The 21654-nt window shown below is 33.0% G+C and overlaps 1 protein-coding gene across 10 annotated transcripts in view; it reads right to left on the bottom strand.

The window, feature by feature from the left end:
- Positions 1–21654, bottom strand: part of LOC148955263 (CUGBP Elav-like family member 1) — a 291118-nt gene that overhangs the window by 88788 nt on the left and 180676 nt on the right. For all 10 annotated transcript variants that reach the window (XR_016142940.1, XR_016142941.1, XR_016142939.1 and 7 more), the window contains one exon: positions 10589–10714. Coding sequence is in view for 7 of the 10 variants with exons in the window: in XM_089101246.1 (XP_088957372.1) it covers positions 10589–10714 (126 nt within the window). In the remaining 3 variants the exon portion in view is untranslated. The remainder of the gene's footprint in view (positions 1–10588; positions 10715–21654) is intronic.

The raw sequence follows: 21654 nt of genomic DNA, 5'->3' as shown, positions 1-21654 counted from the left end.
ATAAATAGAAACATTTCTACATGTTTAAGTTAGGTTAGGCTAGGTTAACTTATCATGAGTGCTCATGATAAGTTAACCTAACCTTTTCCGGTGAGTATGGTTAGGTTAAGTTAGGTTAGGTTAAGTTAGGTTAGATCAGGTTAGGTTAAGTTAGGTTAGCCTACGGACGCTTCACTTAGGTTAGCTTAGGTTAGGTGAGAGACAGGCAAAAAGTTAGGTGTATGATTAGGTTAGGTTAGATTAAGTTAGGTTAGGTTAAGTTAGGTTAGGCTAGGTTAGCCTACGTACGCGCGCGTAGGTAGGCGAACCTAGACTAACCTAACTTAATCTAACCTAACCGAATCATACACCTAACATTTTGCCTGTCTCTCACCTAACCTAAGCTAACCTAAGTGAAGCGTCCGTAGGCTAACCTAACTTAACCTAACCTGATCTAACCTAACTTAATCTAGCCTAACCTAACCTAACCATACTCGCCGGAAAAGGTTAGGTTAACTTATCAAAATCACTCATGATAAGCTAACCTAACCTAACCTAACTTAAACATGTAGAAATATTTCTATTTATTTATTAATATTTATTTATACTTAACCTAACCTATTGTTTTGGAGGTTAGATGAAGGAGTTTGAACGATTGTCTTTAATAATAGAACGGGTCACTCATTTTCTAATTTAAAAATTTGATGGGTAAATCCATAAGACAAAGCAGCCAAAATAAAATTTAAAATTAAAATAGAACTTTAAATTGTTAATCTCTTTGAAGAAAAAAACCAGACCTGAAGTGGAGCCTTTTTATTTTCTTTGAAAAATTAGAAGATAACTTCGAATTTTTTCTGTCTTTGTAGAATTAAGAACTCAAGTGGAAGATTTTTTCATTTTCCTTTGTAAAATTCAGAACTGAGCTAACTTTTTTTACTTCTTTAAGAAAATTCAAAAGAGAACTAGAGAATTTTGCATTTCTTCGATAAAACTCAGAATTAAAGTGATGCTCCTTATCTTCATGTCGAATATTCAAATCAATGTATAACTTTTTCTATCTTCTATGAAAAATTTGTAACCGAACTTTAAATTTTTCATATCTTTGCAAAAAATCGGAAGTGAACTTAAGAAAATTAGAATTAAAGTGAAACTTTTTATCTTCACTGGAAAATAATCACAATCATAGTATAACTTCCTACCTTCAACCTAAAAATTTAGAACTGAACTTTAAATTTTTTATGTCTTTGAGAAATTAAGAACTGAAGGGGAAGGTTTTTTCATTTTCATTGGTAAAATTCAGAATTGAGTTAACTTTTTTCTCTTCTTTAAGAAAATTCAGAAGAGAACTTGAACAATTTGCACTTCTTCGAGAAAACTCAGAATTAAAGTGGAGTTCCTTATCTTCATGTTGAATATTCACAGTCAATGTATAACGTTTTCTATCTTCTATGAAAAATTTGGAACAGAACTTTAAATTTTTCATCTCTTTGAGAAAAATCAGAACTGAATTTAAGAAAAATTATAAATAAAGTGAAACTTTTGATCTTCATGGAGAACAATCACAGTCATAGTATTACTTTTTCTATCTTCCATCTAAAAATTTAGAATAGAACTTTAAATTTCTTTATTTCTTTGGGGAACTTAAAACTGAAGTGGAAGATTTTTATTTTCTCTAGAGATATTAGAATTGAAGTGTGTTCTTTGGTAAAATTCAGAAGAGAACTTGAACTTTTTTTCACTTCGTTGAGAAAATTTTAAATTGAACTGGAACTTTTTATCTTCGGGGAAAATATTCATAAGTATGATATTACTTTTTCTATCTTCCACGGAAAAATTTAGAAATGAACTTTAAATTTCTTTATGTAATTTGTGAAATAAAGAACTGAAGTGGAAGATTTTTATGTTCTCTGGTGAAATTAGAAATGAATTGTATTCTTCAGTAAAATTCAGAAGAGAACTTGAACTTTTATTCACTTCTTTGAGAAAATTTTAAGTTGAACTAGAACTTTTTATATTCCGGGAAAATATTCACAAGTATGGTATTACTTTTTCTATCTTCCATCGAAAAATTTAGAATTGAACTTTAAATTTCATTGTGTGTCTGTGAAATAAAGAACTTAAGTGGAAGATTTGTATTTTCTCTGTAGAAATTAAAATTGAATTGTGTTCTTTGGTAAAATTCAGTAAAGAACTTGAACTTTTCTTCACTTCATTGAGAAAATTTAAAATTGAACTAGAACTTTTTATCTTCTGTGAAAATAATCACAAGTATGGTATTAATTTTTCTATCTCCCACTGAAAAATTTAGAATTGAACTTTAAATTTCTTTATGTCTTTGTGAAATAAATAACTGAAGTGGAAGATTTTTGTTTTCTCTGGAGAAATTAGAATTGAAATGTGTTCTATGGTAAAGTTCAGAAGAGAACTTGAACTTTCCTTGCCTTTGTTGAGAAAAATTTAAATTTAACTATAACTTTTTAACTTCCGTGAAAATATTCACAAGTTTGGTATTACTTTTTCTATCTACCACCTAAAAATTAGAATTGAACATTAAATTTCTTTATGTCTTTGTGAAATAGAGAACTGAAGTGGAAGATTTTTGTTTTCTCTGGAGAAATTAGAATTGAAGTGTGTTCTTTGGTAAAGTTCAGAAGAGAACTTGAACTTTTCTTCACTTCGTTGAGAAAATTTTAAATTGAACTAGAACTTTTTATCTTCCAGGAAAATATTCACAAGTGTGGTATTACTTTTTCGATCTTCCACCGAAAAATTTAGAATTGAACTTTAAATTACTTTATGTCTTTGTGAAATAAAGAACTGAAGTGGAAGATTTTTATTTTCTCTGGAGAAATTAGAATTGAATTGTGTTCTTTGATAAAAATTCCGAAGAGAACTTGAACTTTTTTATCTTCTGTGAAAAATTTGGAACAGTATTTTAAATTTTTCATCTCTTCGAGACAGATCTGAACTAAAGTTGAAAATTTTTATATTATTTGGAAAAATAAAAATGATCAATGACTAATTTATTTTTCATTGAGAAAATTAAAAAAAGAATTTGAACTTTCCTTGACTTCATTGAGAAAATTTTAAATTGAACCATAGCTTTTTATCTTCCGTGAAAATATTCACAATTATGATATTTCTTTTTCCATCTTCCACCAAAAAATTAGAATTGAACTTTAAATTTCTTTATGTCTATGTGAAATAATGAACTGAAGTGGAAGATTTTTATTTTCTCTGGAGAAATTAGAATTGAAGTGTGTTCTTTGATAAAGTTCCGAATAGGAACTTGAACTTTTCTTCACTTCGTTGAGAAAATTTTAAATTGAACTAGAACTTTTTATCTTCCAGGAAAATATTCACAAGTATGGTATTACTTTTTCTATCTTCCACCGAAAAATTTAGAATTGAACTTTAAATTTATTTATGTCTTTGTGAAATAAAGAACTCAACAGTAAGATTTTTATTTTGTCTGGAGAAAATAGAATTGAAGTGTGTTCTTTGGTAAAATTCCGAAGAGAACTTAAACTTGTCTTCGCTTCATTGAGAAAATTTGGAACGGATTTTAGATTTTTCATCTCTTCGAGACAGATCTGAACTAAAGTGGAAAATTGTTATATTATTTGGAAAAATAGAAATGATCAATGACTAATTTCTTTTTCATTGAGAAAATTCAGAAGAGAACTTGAACTTTCCTTGACTTCGTTGAGAAAATTTTAAATTGAACTAGAACTTTTTATATTCCGTGAAAATATTCACAAGTATGGCATTACTTTTTCCATCTTTCACCGAAAAATTAGAATTGAACTTTAAATTTCTTTATGTCTTTGTGAAATAATGAACTGAAGTGGAAGATTTTTGTTTTCTCTGGAGAAATTAGAATTGAAGTGTGTTCTTTGGTAAAGTTCAGAAGAGGAACTTGAACTTTTCTTCACTTCGTTGAAAAAATTTTAAATTGAACTAGAACTTTTTATCTTCCATGAAAATATTCACAAGTATGGTATTACTTTTTCTATCTTCCATCGAAAAATTTAGAATTGAACTTTAAATTTCTTTATGTCTTTGTAAAATAAAGAACTGAAGTGGAATATTTTTGTTATCTTTGGAGAAATTAGAATTGAAGTGTGTTCTTTGGTAAACTTCAGAAGAGAACTTGAACTTTTCTTCGCTTCGTTGAGAAAATTTTAAAATGAACTAAAACTTTTTATCTTTCGTATAAATATTCACAAGTATGGTATTACTTTTTCTATCTTCCACTGAAAAATTTAGAATTGAACTTTAAATTTCTTTATGTGTTTGTGAAATAAAGAACTGAAGTGGAAGATTTTCGTTTTCTCTGGAGAAATTAGAATTCAATTGTTCTTTGGTAAAATTCCGAAGAGGACTTGAACTTTTTTATCTTCTGTGAAAAATTTGGAACAGTATTTTAAATTTTTCATCTCTTCGAGACAGATCTGAACTAAAGTTTAAAATTTTTTTATTATTTGGAAAAATAGAAATGATCAATGACTAATTTCTTTTTCATTGAGAAAATTCAGAAGAGAACTTGAACCTTCATTGACATCGTTGAAAAAATTTTAAATTGAACTAGAACTTTTTATCTTCCGTGAAAATATTCATAAGTATGGTATTACTTTTTCTATATTCCACCGAAAAATTAGAATTGAACTTTAAATTTCTTTATGTCTTTGTGAAATAAATAGAATTGAATAAAAACTAATTTCTTTTTCATTGAGAAAATTCAGAAGAGGACTTGAACTTTTCTTCACTTCATTGAGAAAATTTAAAATTGAAATAGAACTGCTTATCTTTCGTGAAAATATTCAAAGCTATGATATAGATTTTTCTATCTACTATGGAAAAATTTAGAATTTGTAAAATTGGTTTAAGAAGCATATTAAGAAAATAACTTGTTCTGAAATGCCTTTGAAAAGTATTTCTTGGTGTTGGAGCATTCAAAAAGCTGTAAAGTATAGTTGTGGGTGAAAAAGATAAGTACTTCAAGTTGGAAAATGGGTTTAGGAGGAGCATTAAGAAAGTAACTTGCTCTGAAATGGTCCTTGAAAAGTAATTCTTGGTGTTGAGGTATCCAAAAAGCTGTAAAGTATAGTTGTGAGTGAAAAAGATAAGTACTTCAAGTTGGAAAATGGGTTTGGGAGTAACATTAACAAAGTGACTTGCTCTGAAATGGTCTTTGAAAGATATTTCTTGGTGTTGAGGTCTCCAAAAATCTGTAAAGTATAGTTGTGAGTGAAAAAGATAAGTACTTAAAGTTGCAAAATGGGTTTACGAGGGACATTAAGATAGTAAATTGCTCTGAAATGGTCTTTGAAATGTATTTCTTGTTTTTTAGTTATAAAAAAAGATTATAATTATAGTTGTTTGTGAAAAAGATAAGTAATTTAAGTTGAAAAATTGGTTTAGGAGGGACATTAAGAAAGTAACTTGCTCTGAAATGGTCTTTGAAAGGTATTTCTTGGTGTTAAGGTATCCAAAAAGCTGTAAAGTTTAGTTGTGGATGAAAAAGATAAGTACTTCAAGTTGGAAAATGGGTTTAGGAGGGACATATAGAAAGTAACTTGCTCTGAAATGCATTTTGAAATTTATTTCTTGGTGTTGAGGTATCCAAAAAGCTGTAAAGTATAGTTTTGGGTGAAAAAGATAAGTACTTTAAGTTGCAAAATGGGTTTAGGAGGGACATTAAGATAGTAACTTGCTCTGAAATGGTCTTTGAAAGGTATTTCTTGGTGTTAAGGTATCCAAAAAGCTGTAAAGTATAGTTGTGAGTGAAAAAGATAAGTACTTCAAGTTGCAAAATGGGTTTAGGAGTGACATTAAGAAAGTAACTTGCTCTGAAATGGTCTTTGAAAAGTATTTCTTGTTGTTGAGGTATCAAAAAAGATGTAAAGTATAGTTGTGGGTGAAAAAGATAACTACTTCAAGTTGGAAAATGGGTTTAATAGGGACATTCAGAAAGTAACTTGCACTGAAATGGTCTTTGAAAAGTATTTCTTGGTGTTGAGGTATCCAAAACGCTGTAGAGTATAGTTGTGGGTGAAAAAGATAAGTACTTCAAGTTGCAAAATGGGTTTGGGATGAACATTAAGAAATTAACTTGCTCTGAAATGGTCTTTGAAAAGTATTTCTTGGTGTTGGGACATTCAAAAAGCTGTAAAGTATAGTTGTGGGGGAAAAATATAAGTACTTCAAGTTGCAAATGGGTTTAGGAAGGACATTAAGAAAGTAACTTGCTCTGAAATGGTCTTTGAAAAGTATTTCTTGGTGTTTAGGTATCCAAAAGCTGTAAAGTATAGTTGTGGTTGAAAAAGATAAGTACTTCAAGTTGGAAAATGGTTTTAGTAGGGACATTAAGAAAGTAACTTGCTCTGAAATGTCCTTTGAAGAGTATTTCTTGGTGTTGGGTCATTCAAAAAGCTGTAAAGTATAGTTTTGGGTGAAAAAAATAAGTACTTCAAGTTGCAAAATGGGTTTAGGAGGGACATTAAGAAAGTAACTTGCTCTGAAATGGTTTTTGAAAAGTAATTCTTGATGTTGAGGTATCCAAAAAGCTGTAAAGTATAGTTGTGAGTGAAAAAGATAAGTACTTCAAGTTGGAAAAGGGTTGATATAAAAAATACAATGTTAAAAAAATTCAAAAATTATTTTTAAAAAATGGGGGGGTGATGGGGTTCCGTTGGTCTTTGGGGGCTCGATGTGCATTAGGGGGACCGGGGCCGTTGGAATTGGGGTAGGGGACCTCACGACACTGTTCAAATGGAACTTGTGTATTATAACAACCATAGAGTTTCACCCTCAAATCCTCTTCTAAAACATCTTCTAAAATCATCTTTTAAAATGTCTCTAACTGTTTCGCCGAAATAATTCCCTAAAATGCCTAAAACGGTTTCGCCCATTTCAACTTGTAAAATGGGTTTAGGATGGAAATTAAGAAAATAACTTGTTCTGAAAAGATATAATAAAGCCTTAAAAAAAGTATTAAAAACTATGGAGGGGACTCTTCGGGGGCCCGGGGAGGGCCTTTGGGGGTCTGGGGGGCCGGTGGGGAGCCCGGGGACCCTTTGGGGACGGGGGGTTTCCTTCGGGATTGGGGTTTGGGGATCGGAACCCTTTGGATCGGGGTAGGGCGATCGGTGCCCTTTGGGGTTGGGGTAGAGGACCTCACGACACTGTTCAAATAGAACTTGTTTACTATAGCGACCACACTCAAAACCTCTTCTAAAACCTTTTCTAAAATCATCTTTTAAAATGTCTCTAACTGTTTCGCCGAAATAATTCCCTAAAATGTCTAAAACCATTTCACCCAAATAATCCCCTAAAAGTAATCTCAGCGTGTTCCTTTTGTTTTTGCCATCTCTGTGCTTTCACATTTCAAATTTCTAGGAAACCCTTTCCTACGTTAATCTCTTCATCTCATAAATGTTCCTAGCTACACTATTATGGTTTCGTTAGAATATCAATTTATCTCTCCGACTTAAAGCTCAGTGAAGCCGTATTTAAAAATAGAATTTCTATATCTTTAGCCTCCCGCATAATTCCAAGATAACAAGTGATGTTATTTCTAATTCCTGACAGTAAAGATTAATGAAGCCCTACTTAAAAATAGAATATTAATTTTTCTCTCTGACCTAAAGAACGTTTATCCCTCAGACCTAAGATTAAAGAAAGCCATAATGTTTCTTAATTCCCCCTTCGTGAATCAATATATTCCCCTAGCGATTATGTAAATCAATTTCTCAGGTTAGGTTAGCCTAAAGATCAAAGAAGCCATGTTTGTTTCTTAATTCCTCTTCGTGAATCAATAATTTCCCCGCCGATTATGTAAATCAATTTTTCAGGTTAGGTTCGCCTAAAGACATAAAACAGACATAAATTGCTGTTGACATCCATAAATGTAAGAAAGTTCCTGTTTTTCCATTCTTACTGACAAAAACCATAAAACAGAAATGAATTGCTGTTAATATCAATAAATGTGACAAAGTTCCTGTTTTTTCATTCTCACTGACAAAAACCATAAAAAAGACATGAATTGATGTTGACATCCATGAAAAACCTCAAATAAATTGACCAACACCCATGACCGTCCAAGAAAACATCCATCAAAGTGAGAAAATTCATGTTTTTTCAAGGGAGAAAATTCCTGTTTTTTAATTCTCACTGACAAAACCATAAACCACGTGGTACTCGTCGGATCAATAGGGGCCATTCTACTCAATAACCAATAAATAATGCTGGCAAGTCCGGCGCCCCCTTCATGTTAATTTCCCTTCCCCCATGAAAACTTCCTTCATGAACAGATCCTCCAACATACCCACCGACCCACCCTTCCCTCCCACTAACAGAAAAGAAAACTCATTAAAACATATTTATACATACCAATAACCAAAAATAGGCCTATATTCTAACAATGGGTAAAGTTAATAACTTTTATCCCACCGTCTGGGACCTTATGGGGCTTAAGTCATCCTAAAAGACATATTTATCATATTTTCGACCATGCTGAACAAAATGGCTATCTCAAAATTTTGATCGGGTGACATTGGGAAAAAAATAAGCTTCGGAGGGAGCATAGTTGCCCTCCATTTTTTTGGCCACTTAAAAAGGGAACTAGAACTTTTACTTTTCGTTCCAATGAGCCCTCCCACGATATTCTAGGACCGCTGGGTCAATACTATCACCCCTGGGGAAAAAAAAACAAAAAAAAACAAACAAACAAACAAATAAACACGCATCCGTGATCTTTCTTCTGGCAAAAAATGCAAAATTCCACATTTTTGTAGATAGGAGCTTGAAACCTCTACACTAGGGTTCTTTGATACGCGGAATATGATGGTGTGATTTTCATTAAGGTTCTATAACTTTTAGGGGGTGTTTCCCCCTTTTTTTGAAAATCAGCCAAAATTTCTCAGGCCCGTAACTTTTGATGGGTAGTACTAAACTTGATGAAAGTTATATATTTGAAATCAGCATTTAATTTTGATTCCTTTGATGTATCTATTGGTATCAAAAACCCGTTTTCTAGAGTTTCGGTTACCATTGAGCCAGGTCGCTCCTTACTTACAGTTCGTTACCACGAACTGTTTGATATTCTACATGTATTTTGGAAAATATCTCTTTAGTTGTTCTAGTGCCGTCTTTTCTTCATTATTGTTATTTTTTTTTGTCTCTTTGGCTGCTCAATTCTACACATGGCGAGAATTCTTCAGGAAAAAATTCTCCCGGGGGGGGGGGGGAGTTTTCCGGGGTGAATTGTCCGGGAGTAAAATTTCCACGGGAGATTTTCCGGGGGAAAACACCAGACCCGATTTTGATTTAGGGCAGTCATAGTAGGATCTTTTTTCTTTAGGCCCAGATATTATGCTTTTTTTTCTAAAATTGTGTCTTTATCTTGATTAGTAAAAACCGATTAATTGTGTTGGCTGATCTTCTTTCTTTTATTTTTTGAATTCAGTAACTAGAAACAACTTAGATTTGAAGGGTTATGTGAAAAAAAAAGAGACTCTCAGGCCAATCTTTTACCTGCAAACTTCTTTTTGAAAGGTAAGCCCACGCTTAATAAAATTTAAATATTGTGACTCCGTGTCATAAGACAATATTCTAAACTAAATTTTTTCGTGAAATGTTGACAAATTTTGACTTAAAATGCTTTAAGAATCGCAATAAAAGTTAAATAGACATTTCGCACAACAAGTTCTTTACGAAAATAAATTGGTTTCCACCGGGGTCACACTTCGTACTCATTTCATTAGGCCTATAGATAAGTTTCTCAAGAAGGTTTCTAATCGTATAAATTGAAAGAAAAATCCAAAACGCTTTAAAAAATTCTTATATACATTTTTATTAAGTTTTTATGAGGCGGACACAAACTTCAAAGGGGTATCATATCCATTGGACTTGTACTTGTAGGCAAACGGGCGACTGGTTTTATTCAAACTGTCTAAGCTTTGCGTATTGGCAAAACCCCATCAGAATCACAACAGGTCGAACAAGATTTTTAGGTTGACGTCATAACCGACAATGTCGATTGGACAAGTATGTTCAACCCACTCACCCTCTCGTCCCTGGATGCGGTCTTATCTTCAATGCAGTTAAATAAAACTATTTTATTTAAAATTTTCAGGAATTATTCTAGTTTCAGTGGACAAATAAGATTTACAAATAAGAACGGTTATCGGTTTATATCAGTCACAAGAATTTATACTTTCTGTACTTTCAAAAAAAAGCTTCAAAAGGCAAAACTTTTCAAGAAGTTTTCACTAGGCCCGCTAGCGTTAAATTCTTATCTCCGTCAATAAATTGAACATTAGTAGATGAAAAAATAAATACTGATATTAGCCATGAGATAAATTTCTAGCGGCTAAAGTTGTTTAAGTTTTTTTTTCCGCATAGGGTGGCACATTTGGCTCTCATAAAGGAAGGCCAAATCATGGGCGACGTCACCATCAAGACATTAAAAATGGCAATTTATTTAGAAGAAGTTACACATAAAAAAAACACGAAAAAATGAGTGTCCATTGTACCTTGTAAATGTGACAGATTTACCGAAGTTTTAAAAGTTAAGAGCATGTTTTGGTTATTTAGAGGTACTAACCTTTACTGACTCCACTTGTGTCCCGTAAAACAGTGCATTCTTCAATTGCACCGAAGGAGCTAAACATCTGCCGAACGTCATTTTCACTGTATTTCTTAGACAACATACCGACAAATAGTTTCCTTTCTATAATGAGAACAATAAACATTGGTTATTCCCACAATTATAAACATCTATATATATATATATATATATATATATATATATATATATATATATATATATATATATATATATATATATATATATATATATATATATATATATATATATATATATATATACATTTTTATATTACGGTAAATGTCCGAAATCTAGTTAATGTCGACGACATTCACCGATGAATGTTCGAAATTCCTTTTTCTCTGAGGTTAAATTTGGTTCTAAATATCAGAAATAGGTTAAAAACCTAGCTTAAGCTAAGCTAACCCAACCTAAACTCGTCAAACCAAACCTAATCCAATCTAGCCTAACCTCTCATCATCAAACCCTGCATTAAATTAAAAAAAATGACTGGCAACGATGACTAAATCCAAGGAGAAAACAAGGTATTAAAAGGCATTCACCGGTGAATGTCGGCATTAACCAATTTGTGGACATTCACCGTAACAAATATATATATAAATACAAATATAAACGAACAGAAATTATTCCGTATATGAAAGGAGCTGTTCTCTCCTCAAGACCTCGCTCTTTACGCTAAAGTTTTTATTGTCTTAAAAAATACAGTTTTGAGACAGAGTCAAACTTTAGCGTTAAGAGCAAGGCGTTGAGGGGGGACAGCCCCTTTGATATACGGAATAATTTCTGTTCGTTTTAAGTTTTACTGTCGACATTACTTTCATTTCATTTAATTTCATTACATTACCTTATTTTCAGTAAAAAAAACTTTTTTATTAAAATTTTGAACGTTTTTGAATTAATGCAGCTTTGATTTTGGCTCACCGTGCATGAATGATTAAAACGAACTATGCATATCAATTTTTTTTTTTTGGCTGAGTGGCTTTCTCGAAATTTTGACCTGATGTAACTTATGAATTAACTTACGTAACGAACTTCTAAATTCGTATATTAGGGGGTTCTCCCCCTAGTCAAAACCTCGCTTTTTAAACTAAAGTTCAAATTTTGTTCCAATTCTTTAAGAATGACCCCTTAATCACAAAGACCGTTAATTAGAATGAATAGCTCTGATGAAAGTACAAAAAAAAACTTTAGCGTAATATGCGAGGTAATGACTAGGGGGCAAACCCAATCATATACGTAATAATTTCTGTTCGTTTTAAGTTTTGATGTTGCTCCTTACTTTCAGTTGAAATTTTTTTTTTTTTATTATTTAATTTATTATCGTTTTCTTAAATAATGCTGGAAAATCCGACGCCACCTTCATAGCAATGTCCCTTCTACATGAAGACTTCCTTCATGGAAAGATCCTCCCACGTAAACATTTTTGAAGATAGGAGCTTGAAACTTCTATAGTAAGGTTCTCTAACACCCTGAATCTGATGGTGTGATTTCCATCAAAGTTCTTAGACTTTTAGGGGGTGTTTTCCCCTTTTTTAAAAAATAAGGCAAATTTTCTCAGTTGCGTAAGTTTTGATTGATAAGACTAAACTGGGTGGAAGTTATATATTTGAAATCAGCATAAAAATATGATTCTTTTAATGTGTCTATTGGTATCAAAATTCCGTTTTTTAGAGTTTCGATTACTTTTGAGCTGGATCGCTCCTTACTTACAGTTCGGTACCACGAACTGTTTGATATCATTCATATGGCATCGTTACTTTTCGGTGACCTTGTTTTGAATTGTCCTGACTATCCTACTCTTTTTAGAAGCATGTTCAGAAATATCTAAAAGAATTTCTCGCCCCTGTTCTATTGCCTATTCTCGACCCCGCCAATGTTCAGGGATCATTGGTTCAGTACAATAACCCCGGGGAAAACAAATAAACATGAACCCGTGATCATTCGTCTCAGAAAAAAAAGCAGAATTTCGCTTTTTATATATGTGGGTTTGAAACTTTTGCAGTGGGATTCTTTGGAACGCTGAATTTGATGGTGTAATTTTTAAGGTAACTTATTTTTTTGGGGGTGTTTTGCCCATTTTTTTTTAAAATATACAAATTTTATGAATTTCGCCTCTTTCTAGATATATTAAGTGAACAAGAGATGATAAAATAGTTAGAAATAAAATCCTCGGGTCAGTGATTGTTGTTTCAAACATAAGGATGACGCGGAAAATGAATTACTTTCTCGTATCTATTAAAGGACAAAACTGAAAACCCTAATTGCCACACGGAAGTTTGAGGCAAAGTTTCCTCGAAACTTTTAATGACCAATTCCATTTGCTCAGGAAAGCCTATACATCATGTTGTATCACTATTCTAAGCAAGATTATTTTCGTTACAAAAGTTGCATGTTGGATTTAAAATCTTTTTCTTTAGAAAACTTTTTCAAGAGCTCCAAAAGGAAATACAAATAAAAGAGTTACAACTTAAATATTGGTTACTTTAACATCAGAAAATGGAGTGCTAATAGGATTTGAGGTGCAAATTCAGCGATGAGATATACTTAATTTCTGAAACAGGTAATTTTAAAATACGACAAGGGAAATGTCTGCCATGTACAAGATTCAACACTATTTTGATGAATGTTGCGTACAGACCGCGAGGGGATAGACTGCGCTGCACCGTTTCCAAGTAAAACATATTGAACCTTGAAATTGCGATCAAAAGAAATGTATAGGAAATACGAAGAAATACAGCAATAAATTGTAAAGGGACAATAGGCACTTAACGCCAATTTAACCTCTCCGAGTAAAGAATTACGTTGTAATCACTTCGTTATATAATGAACGGCTATTTGATGATGTACAATAAAATTTAGCAAAAAATGAGAATATTGATGAATACAAGTAACCAGAATGTACAAGTAATCTGGAGTCAAACAGGTGAAGACTAATCGCATTTCCCCCTTTTTAAATTATATTTGCAACATAAAAATATTTTGTTGTATCAATTTGTGTACATGTGATGATATGAACTATCTATTAAAACTACAATAACATCAGACACGTATGGAGGAATTTATTCTCGATCGCTCACACTTGGAGAGGGGGTAGGTAAACCGAAAAAAACTAATTATATAAAGAATAAATTAAATCGTAGAAGAGCATCGCCAAATGTGCAAAAGCCAGTGAGGGCACAGAAATGCACAAAGCAGAAAACCATGTTGTGACCAAGAGCACAAGATTGCAAAAACCCCTATTCAACCGGAGGTCCCAAGGACTTCTTTATGTCCGGTTCTAAGCCGGCTTAAGCACTTCATGAGTAGTATAGCTATAATATAAGGTAGCAGAGTGTCCCCCCATATAGGAATAATATAAGGTAGCAGAGTGTCTCCCCATACAGCTATAATATAAGGTAGCAGAGTGTCTACCCATATAGCTTTAATATCTCCGAGCAGAGTGTCTCCCCATATAGCTTTAACATCTCCGAGCAGAGTGTCTCCCCATATAGCTTTAATATCTCCGAGCAGAGTGTCTCCCCATATAGCTTTAATATCTCCGAGCAGAGTGTCTCCCTATAATAGCTATAACAGTTCCGAGCAGAGTGTCCCATCATATAGCTATAATGATAAGTAGCGCACAGTCCCACCATATATCTATAATGCTTTCAAGCGCACAGTACACCCACCAATACAAGCAAACAGTACAATGACCGGATTCAAATACCGTGAAAATTCGTGCTGATCTCTGTTCAAAGTGCGTGATGTTTTCATGGTAGTGATTCGTTTCCTTTATACTATAGTAATTTCCTACCTGTCTCCTCTCTTTAATTGTACACAGTAATTTTTTTTTGTATGGATGTTTTATTGCATGAATATATGGATTTTTAATTTTATTAGTTTTTTTTTTATTGATGTCATTTTATTGTACTATAATGATGATATTTTTCTTTTCCAATGATACAATTTTTATACATTCTAAGTATCTTCCCATTGCTTTTTATGAAATTTGTGTTTGATGTAGGAATCGAACGTGAGACATCTGACTTCCTAAGGTAAAAGAACGACACGTTAATCGACTGAACCAACAAGCCATTGAACATATTATGATTTTAGAAATACATCCAATGTATTGTTTCTGGGACATTGCCCAACTGATGTTAAGCGTCACAATATCGTAACAAGTTCATTCCATTGAACTGGAACAAGTTCAAGCACATTCGATTTATCAATTGGATTTTTGATAGGTGTTAAAAGTGACCTGTTTCGGGGCATTTTTATGGCATCATCGTGAGAATATGCATACCACGATGATTTGAGATGCATACTGGACAGACAATTTCTTCTGATGCTTGGGCCCCAAGTCCTACCCCTATCCCTCAACCCCCTCCCTCCCCCCCCCAACATTTTTTTTTTTTTTTTTTTGTTTGACAGTTTTTTTTATAACTTTTTTTTACATCTCTTAGAATGTCATGAAACACACTTAAAACATAAAAAATTCATATTTAATATTTTCCAACTTCAAAATGGGAATAATATAGATATGTGTATCGCAACTTTTACAATTAAAAAAATAATGTTTGTAGTGATCATTTTTTTTTTAACTTTTTTTTTATTTTTATTTTTTTTAACTTTTTTTTCAACTTTTTTTTTACATCTCTTAGAATGTCCTGAAATACACTTAAAACATATCAAATTCACATTTAATATTTTCCAACTTCAAAATGGGCACACACAAAAACTTACACACAAACAAAAACTTACACACACACACAAACTTACACACACACACACACACAAACTTACACACACACAAAAAATCAAAAAAAAACACACTTACACACACACACAAAAACTTAGACACACACAAATACTTACACACACACACAAAAACTTACACACACACAAAAACTTACACACAAAAAACTTACACACACACAAAACTTATACACACACAAAACTTACACACACACACAAACTCATACAAACACAAGAAAAACTTACACACACAAAAAAACATACACACACACAACAACTTACACAAAAACAAAAACTTACACACACACACACACAAAAACTCACACACAAAAACTTAAACACACACAAAAAATCTTACACACACAAAAAAAAAATCACACACACACAAAAACTTACACAAACACAAAAACTAACACACACACAAAAACTTACACACACACAAAAATTACACACACACAAAAACGTACACACACACAAAAACTTACAAACACACAAAAACTTACACACAAAAACTTACACACTCAAAAAACTTAAAAAAACACAAAACTTACGCACACACAAAAACTAACACACACACAAAAACATACACACACACAAAAAATTACACACACACAAAAACTTACACACTCACAAAAAATTAAACACACACACAAAATTACACACACACACACACAAAACTTACACACAAACACAAAAAAAACTTAAACGCACAAAAAAACTTACACACACAAAAAAACTTACACACACACACAAAAACTAACACACACAAAAAAACTAACACACACAGACACAAAAACTTACACACACACAAAAACTTACACACACACACACACAAAAACTTATACACACACACAAAAACTTACACACACACAAAAACTTACACACACACACACACAAATACTTACACACACACACACACACAAAAACTTAAACACACACACAGAAACTTATACACACACAAAAACTTACACACACACACAGAAACTTACACACACACAAAAACTAACACATAAAAAAAAACTAACACAAACACAAAAACTAAAACAAACACCAAAAAAAACAAACACGCACAAACATACACACAAAAACATACACCCACACAAAAAATAACAAACACACGCAAAATTACACACACACAAACTTACACACACACAAAAACTAACACAAACACAAAAACTTACACACACACACAAAAACTAATACACACACACAAAACTTACTCGCCCAAAATAATAAACGCAAAAAAAAACTCATACACACACAAAAACTTACATACACACAAAAAATTACACGCACACAAAAACTTACACACACAAAAATTTATAAACACACAGAAACTTATACCCACACACAAAAACTTACACACACAAAAAAAACTTACACACACACACAAACTTACACACACACAAAAACTTACACACACACACACAAAAAAAAAACTAACAAACACATAAAAACTTACACACACACAAAAACTAACACACACAAAAATTAACACACACATACAAAAACTAACAAACGCAAATAAACTAACACACACACAAAAACTTACACACACAAACAAAATTACACACACAAAAAAACTTACACACACACAAAAACTGACACACAAAAACAATCAAACAAACACAAGAACTAACACACACAAACAAAATTACACAAGCACAAAAAATTACACACACACAAAAACTTACACACACACAAAAACTTACACACAAACACACAAAACTTACACACATACAAAAACTTACACACACAAAAAAAATTGCACACACAAAAACTTACACACAAAAACTTACAAACACACAAAAACTTACACTCACACAAAAACTTACACACACACACAAAAACTTACACACACAAAAAAAACTTACACACAGACACAAACTTACACACACACAAAAACTTACACACACACACAAAAACTTACACACACACACAAAAACTTACACGCACACAAAACTTACACACACAAAAACTTACACGCACACAAAACTTACACACACAAAAACTTACACACACAAAAAAAACTTACATACACACAAAAACTTAAACACAAAAAAACTTACACAAACAAACAAACTTACACAAACACAAAAACTAAAAAACACACAAAAACATAAAAAAACACAAAAAATGACATACAAACAAAAAAACTTACACACACACAAAAACTCACAGACATATAAAAAATTACACACACACAAAAACTTACACACACACAAAAACTTACACACACACAAAAAAACTTACAAACACACAAACACTTACAGACACTCACAAAAACTTACACACACACACACAAAAACTTACACACACACACAAAAACTTACACACACACAAAAACTAACACACACACAAAACCTAGCAAAAACAAAAAAACTTATACACACACAAAAACTTACACACGCACAAAAACTTACACACACACAAAAACTTACACACACACACAAAAACTTACACACACACACACAAAAACTTATACACACACAAAAACTTATAAACACACAAAAACTTACACTACTTGTACGGGTTTGATTACTGCAAGCTGTATTTGTTGAGTGGTGTGTTAACTTTGTTAGACATTATGTGTAAAAATACGGACAAAATATATGGGGAATTTAACCTTGATTTAGGATATTATTTTTCATCTCATCTGGTAATGGACCTCATCCTAAAAATTAGCGGGAAAAAAATCGGGCTGATCACCGACATCGATCAGCACCTGTACATCAAGAGGTCAATAAGGGGTGGATACGTTTTTCACGGGGATCGTATCTTGGAAACTGATCCAACTGGACAGAAGACGTGGAAAAAATAAGATGCAGTTTTCCTTGATATGAATTCCCTCTACCCCTCGGCCATGTCCGATTATTCGCTACCCTGCGATGACTATAAATAGCAAAATAATCGTCAAGCTTCCAGTCTCATCAACATTGACGGTGCTTAGGCCAATCGGCCGTTTGAATTTCTTTTTAAAATTAACCGGGAGATACCATTGGTTCTTCATTATTTAGTAAAGGACTCAATTTTCCCATTTACTAATAGACCTTTGTCTAGGGCCCCTTTGAGCCCCAGCAACAGACGTATGGTCGGGGTGGACGGATTGCATTGGTCACCTTCAAAACAAAACTTACTGCTGACCTTCTGCCGAAGAAATATATTGTTGTACATCATGTGGCTTTAAAATGGATGTGCAACAACAGTTTCAATGTTACAAAGGTTAATAGAGCCCCCCATTTGAGACAAAAGCCCTGTTTGAAAACGTTTTTTGAAACCTTTGTCAAGAAATGTTATGAAGCAAGGACACAAGTCGAAAAAGAAATCTATAAGCTCATTTTAAATTCAACTTCTTGTAAAGTGTGCGAAAGGGTTCGCAATAGGATTTGTTGTGACGTCGTGACCGATCCCGAACAATATGCTCGAATTATTGGCGATCCAAACTACACTTCCTTTACAATCATTGACCCGGACATGGTACTATTGAAAAGAAAAAAAGAAGTATTGTCCTGAATAAAAATATTACTACAGGCAGTGCCATCTTGGAGATCTCTAAGAGGCTCAAGTTGGAATTCTACTACAATGTAGCTAGGGCACAGTGGCCGGAGAAGGGGAAAGTAGAGGTCTGCTACGGGGACACATATTCTCTACTGCTAAAAGTAAAAACTCCAAACCTATTTGATGATTTGGCGCACGGTGAAATTATCAGCTCACGTATGGACTACACCAATGGGAGTGGGCTTTACGCGGACCTAGTGAAACATCTGGCGCCAAATCAGCTTTTATTTTTAAAATCGGAATCGGGCAGCGATATAATTTCCCCTGGTATGTTTGTAAGTCCGACGGTGTACTTTATACAGACACACGACGAGGAAATCAAAAAACATTGCAAAGGAGTACCCACGCGCTATGTGGATAAGAATTTCGACATGGACATCTATAGGAATTGTATTGTTGAAAATACAATTCCACGAGCAAAATTGTTGGCAATTCGTTCACTGAACTACAGGAACTTCACTGTAAATATAGAAAAAATTGCCATGAGTACCATTTCTGAATAGGTCTATGTTTGTCAAGACGGTGTGACTACCCTCTCCCTGGGGCACTATTTAACTTCCGACCGAGCCGAATGTGTTAGCCATGGGGAAAGTCTCGGTTTGAGTAAAGTCCAATAAATTTCCCAAAACCTTGGGAGGGGGGGGGGGCTTGCGGCCCGCGGGGCGGCCGGCCTCCAGCGGGGGGCGCCGCCACTACCAAAGGTATCTCTTTTTTTTTACTTAGAGCAGATTTTTTTTTGTAAATATACATGTTGCATTCAAATTAAAAATAATGTAAAAAAGTGATATTATTCTAAGTGTAATTTTTTCATTAAATGTTTTTTTTTTAAATAAATAAGGTAGATTTATTAAAGTGCTTTTTCTAGTGCATTTTTTAAATAAATGTTTTTTATTATAAATAAATTTAAAAAAATCTTAAGTGTATTTTTCTGTAATGTATTATTTGTAAAGTGCTGTTTTTTTTATAATACAAGAAATATGATTCTTTATTGTTCTTCTCCTCCTCAGTATTCTTTAACGGAATTGTAGTACTAATATGAAAAGTATTAAGTTGTTATACATCTAGAGTCTAGAATTCGTAGTAGGTAAACTATCTATAGGGATATATATCAAAGCAAGATATTCAGATTGTATCTGTATTGCTCTTCAATGTCAGGCAAAACGACACTTCTATCTATGATAAGAAATTATTGTAATAAAATGTTTTGAGAAAAGCCGAAAAAGATCTACTATTGTTTTAGTATTTAGCAGGAGTCATACGATAAAATAAAAGCAATTGGCATAGCGGGATTGGTGCATATACAATTTATACAGGGACTTGATGTATTCAACAATATTGAACCAAACTCTTGGCTGATTATTGACGATCTAGCTGAATCTATTGAACAATTGTCCCAGGAAATGCTGCAATTGTTCACCGTTCGCTCTCATCATGAACAGATTTCCATTACTCTGGTTCTACACAATCTCTTTCATCAGAGCAAATGTATGCGAATACTTGCATTGAGCTGCACCTACTATATCATCTACAGAGTTGTTCGTGATTCTAGCTCGCTAATATAAAAATACAATTCCACGAGCAAAATTGTTGGCAATTCGTTCACTGAACTACAGGAACTTCACTGTAAATATAGAAAAAATTGCCATGAGTACCATTTCCGACAAGGTCTATGTTTGTCAAGACGGTGTGACTACCCTCTCCCTGGGGCACTATTTAACTTCCGACCGAGCCGAATGTGTTAGCCATGGGGAAAGTCTCGGTTTGAGTAAAGTCCAATAAATTTCCCAAAACCTTGGGGGGGGGGCTCAAGGCCCACGGGGCGGCCGGCCTCCAGCGGGGGCGCCGCCACTACCAAAGGTATCTCTTTTTTTCTTAGAGCAGACTTTTTTTTAAATATACATGTTGCATTCAAATTAAAAATAATGTAAAAAAGTGATATTATTCTAAGTGTGATTTTTTCATTAAATGTTGTTTTTTTTATAAATAAATAAAGTATATTTATTAAAGTGCTTTTTCTAGTGCATTTTTAAAATAAATGTTTTTTTTATTATAAATATATTAAAAAAAAATCTTAAGTGTATTTTTCTGTAATGTATTATTTGTAAAGTGCTGTTTTTTTATAATACAAGAAATATGATTCTTTATTGTTCTTCTTCTTCTTCTCATTATTCTTGAACGGACTAGTAGGGAAATTATTTAGTCATTAGACAACTATAGTCTACAGTTAGTTGTAGGTGAACTGTTGAAGGGAACATGTATCAATTTAAAACACCATTCAGATCGTTTCTGTGTGGGCCATCAATGTCAGGCAAAACAACACTCTTAACTAAAATAATTAAAAATTGCGATAAAATGTTTGTGGAAAAGCCGAAAAAAATTTTCCTACTATAGTTTGAGTATTTAGCAGGAATCATACGATAAAATAAAAGCAATTGGTATAGCGGGATTGGTGCAGATACAACTCATACAGGGACTTGATGTATTCAACATTATTGAACCAAACTCTTGGCTGACTATCTATTGAACAATGGTCCCAGGAAATGCTGCAATTGTTCACCGTTCGCTCTCATCATGAACAGATTTCCATTACTCTGGTTCTACACAATCTCTTTCATCGGAGCAAATGTATACGAACACTTGCATTGAGCTGCACCTACTATATCATCTACAGAGTTGTTCGTGATTCTAGCTCGCTAATAAGTAAAAAGTAAGTATGACGGCACTAGATCCTTAAGGTCCAAACCGGC

The sequence above is a fragment of the Artemia sp. Qi Xiang Cuo genome, chromosome 2 (assembly GCF_049724085.1).
Source record: "Artemia sp. Qi Xiang Cuo chromosome 2, ASM4972408v1, whole genome shotgun sequence".
In the NCBI taxonomy this organism is placed as follows: Eukaryota; Metazoa; Arthropoda; class Branchiopoda; order Anostraca; family Artemiidae; genus Artemia; species Artemia sp. Qi Xiang Cuo.
Note: the sequence above shows the minus strand (reverse complement) of the source record. Positions and strands in the feature narration are given on the sequence as shown.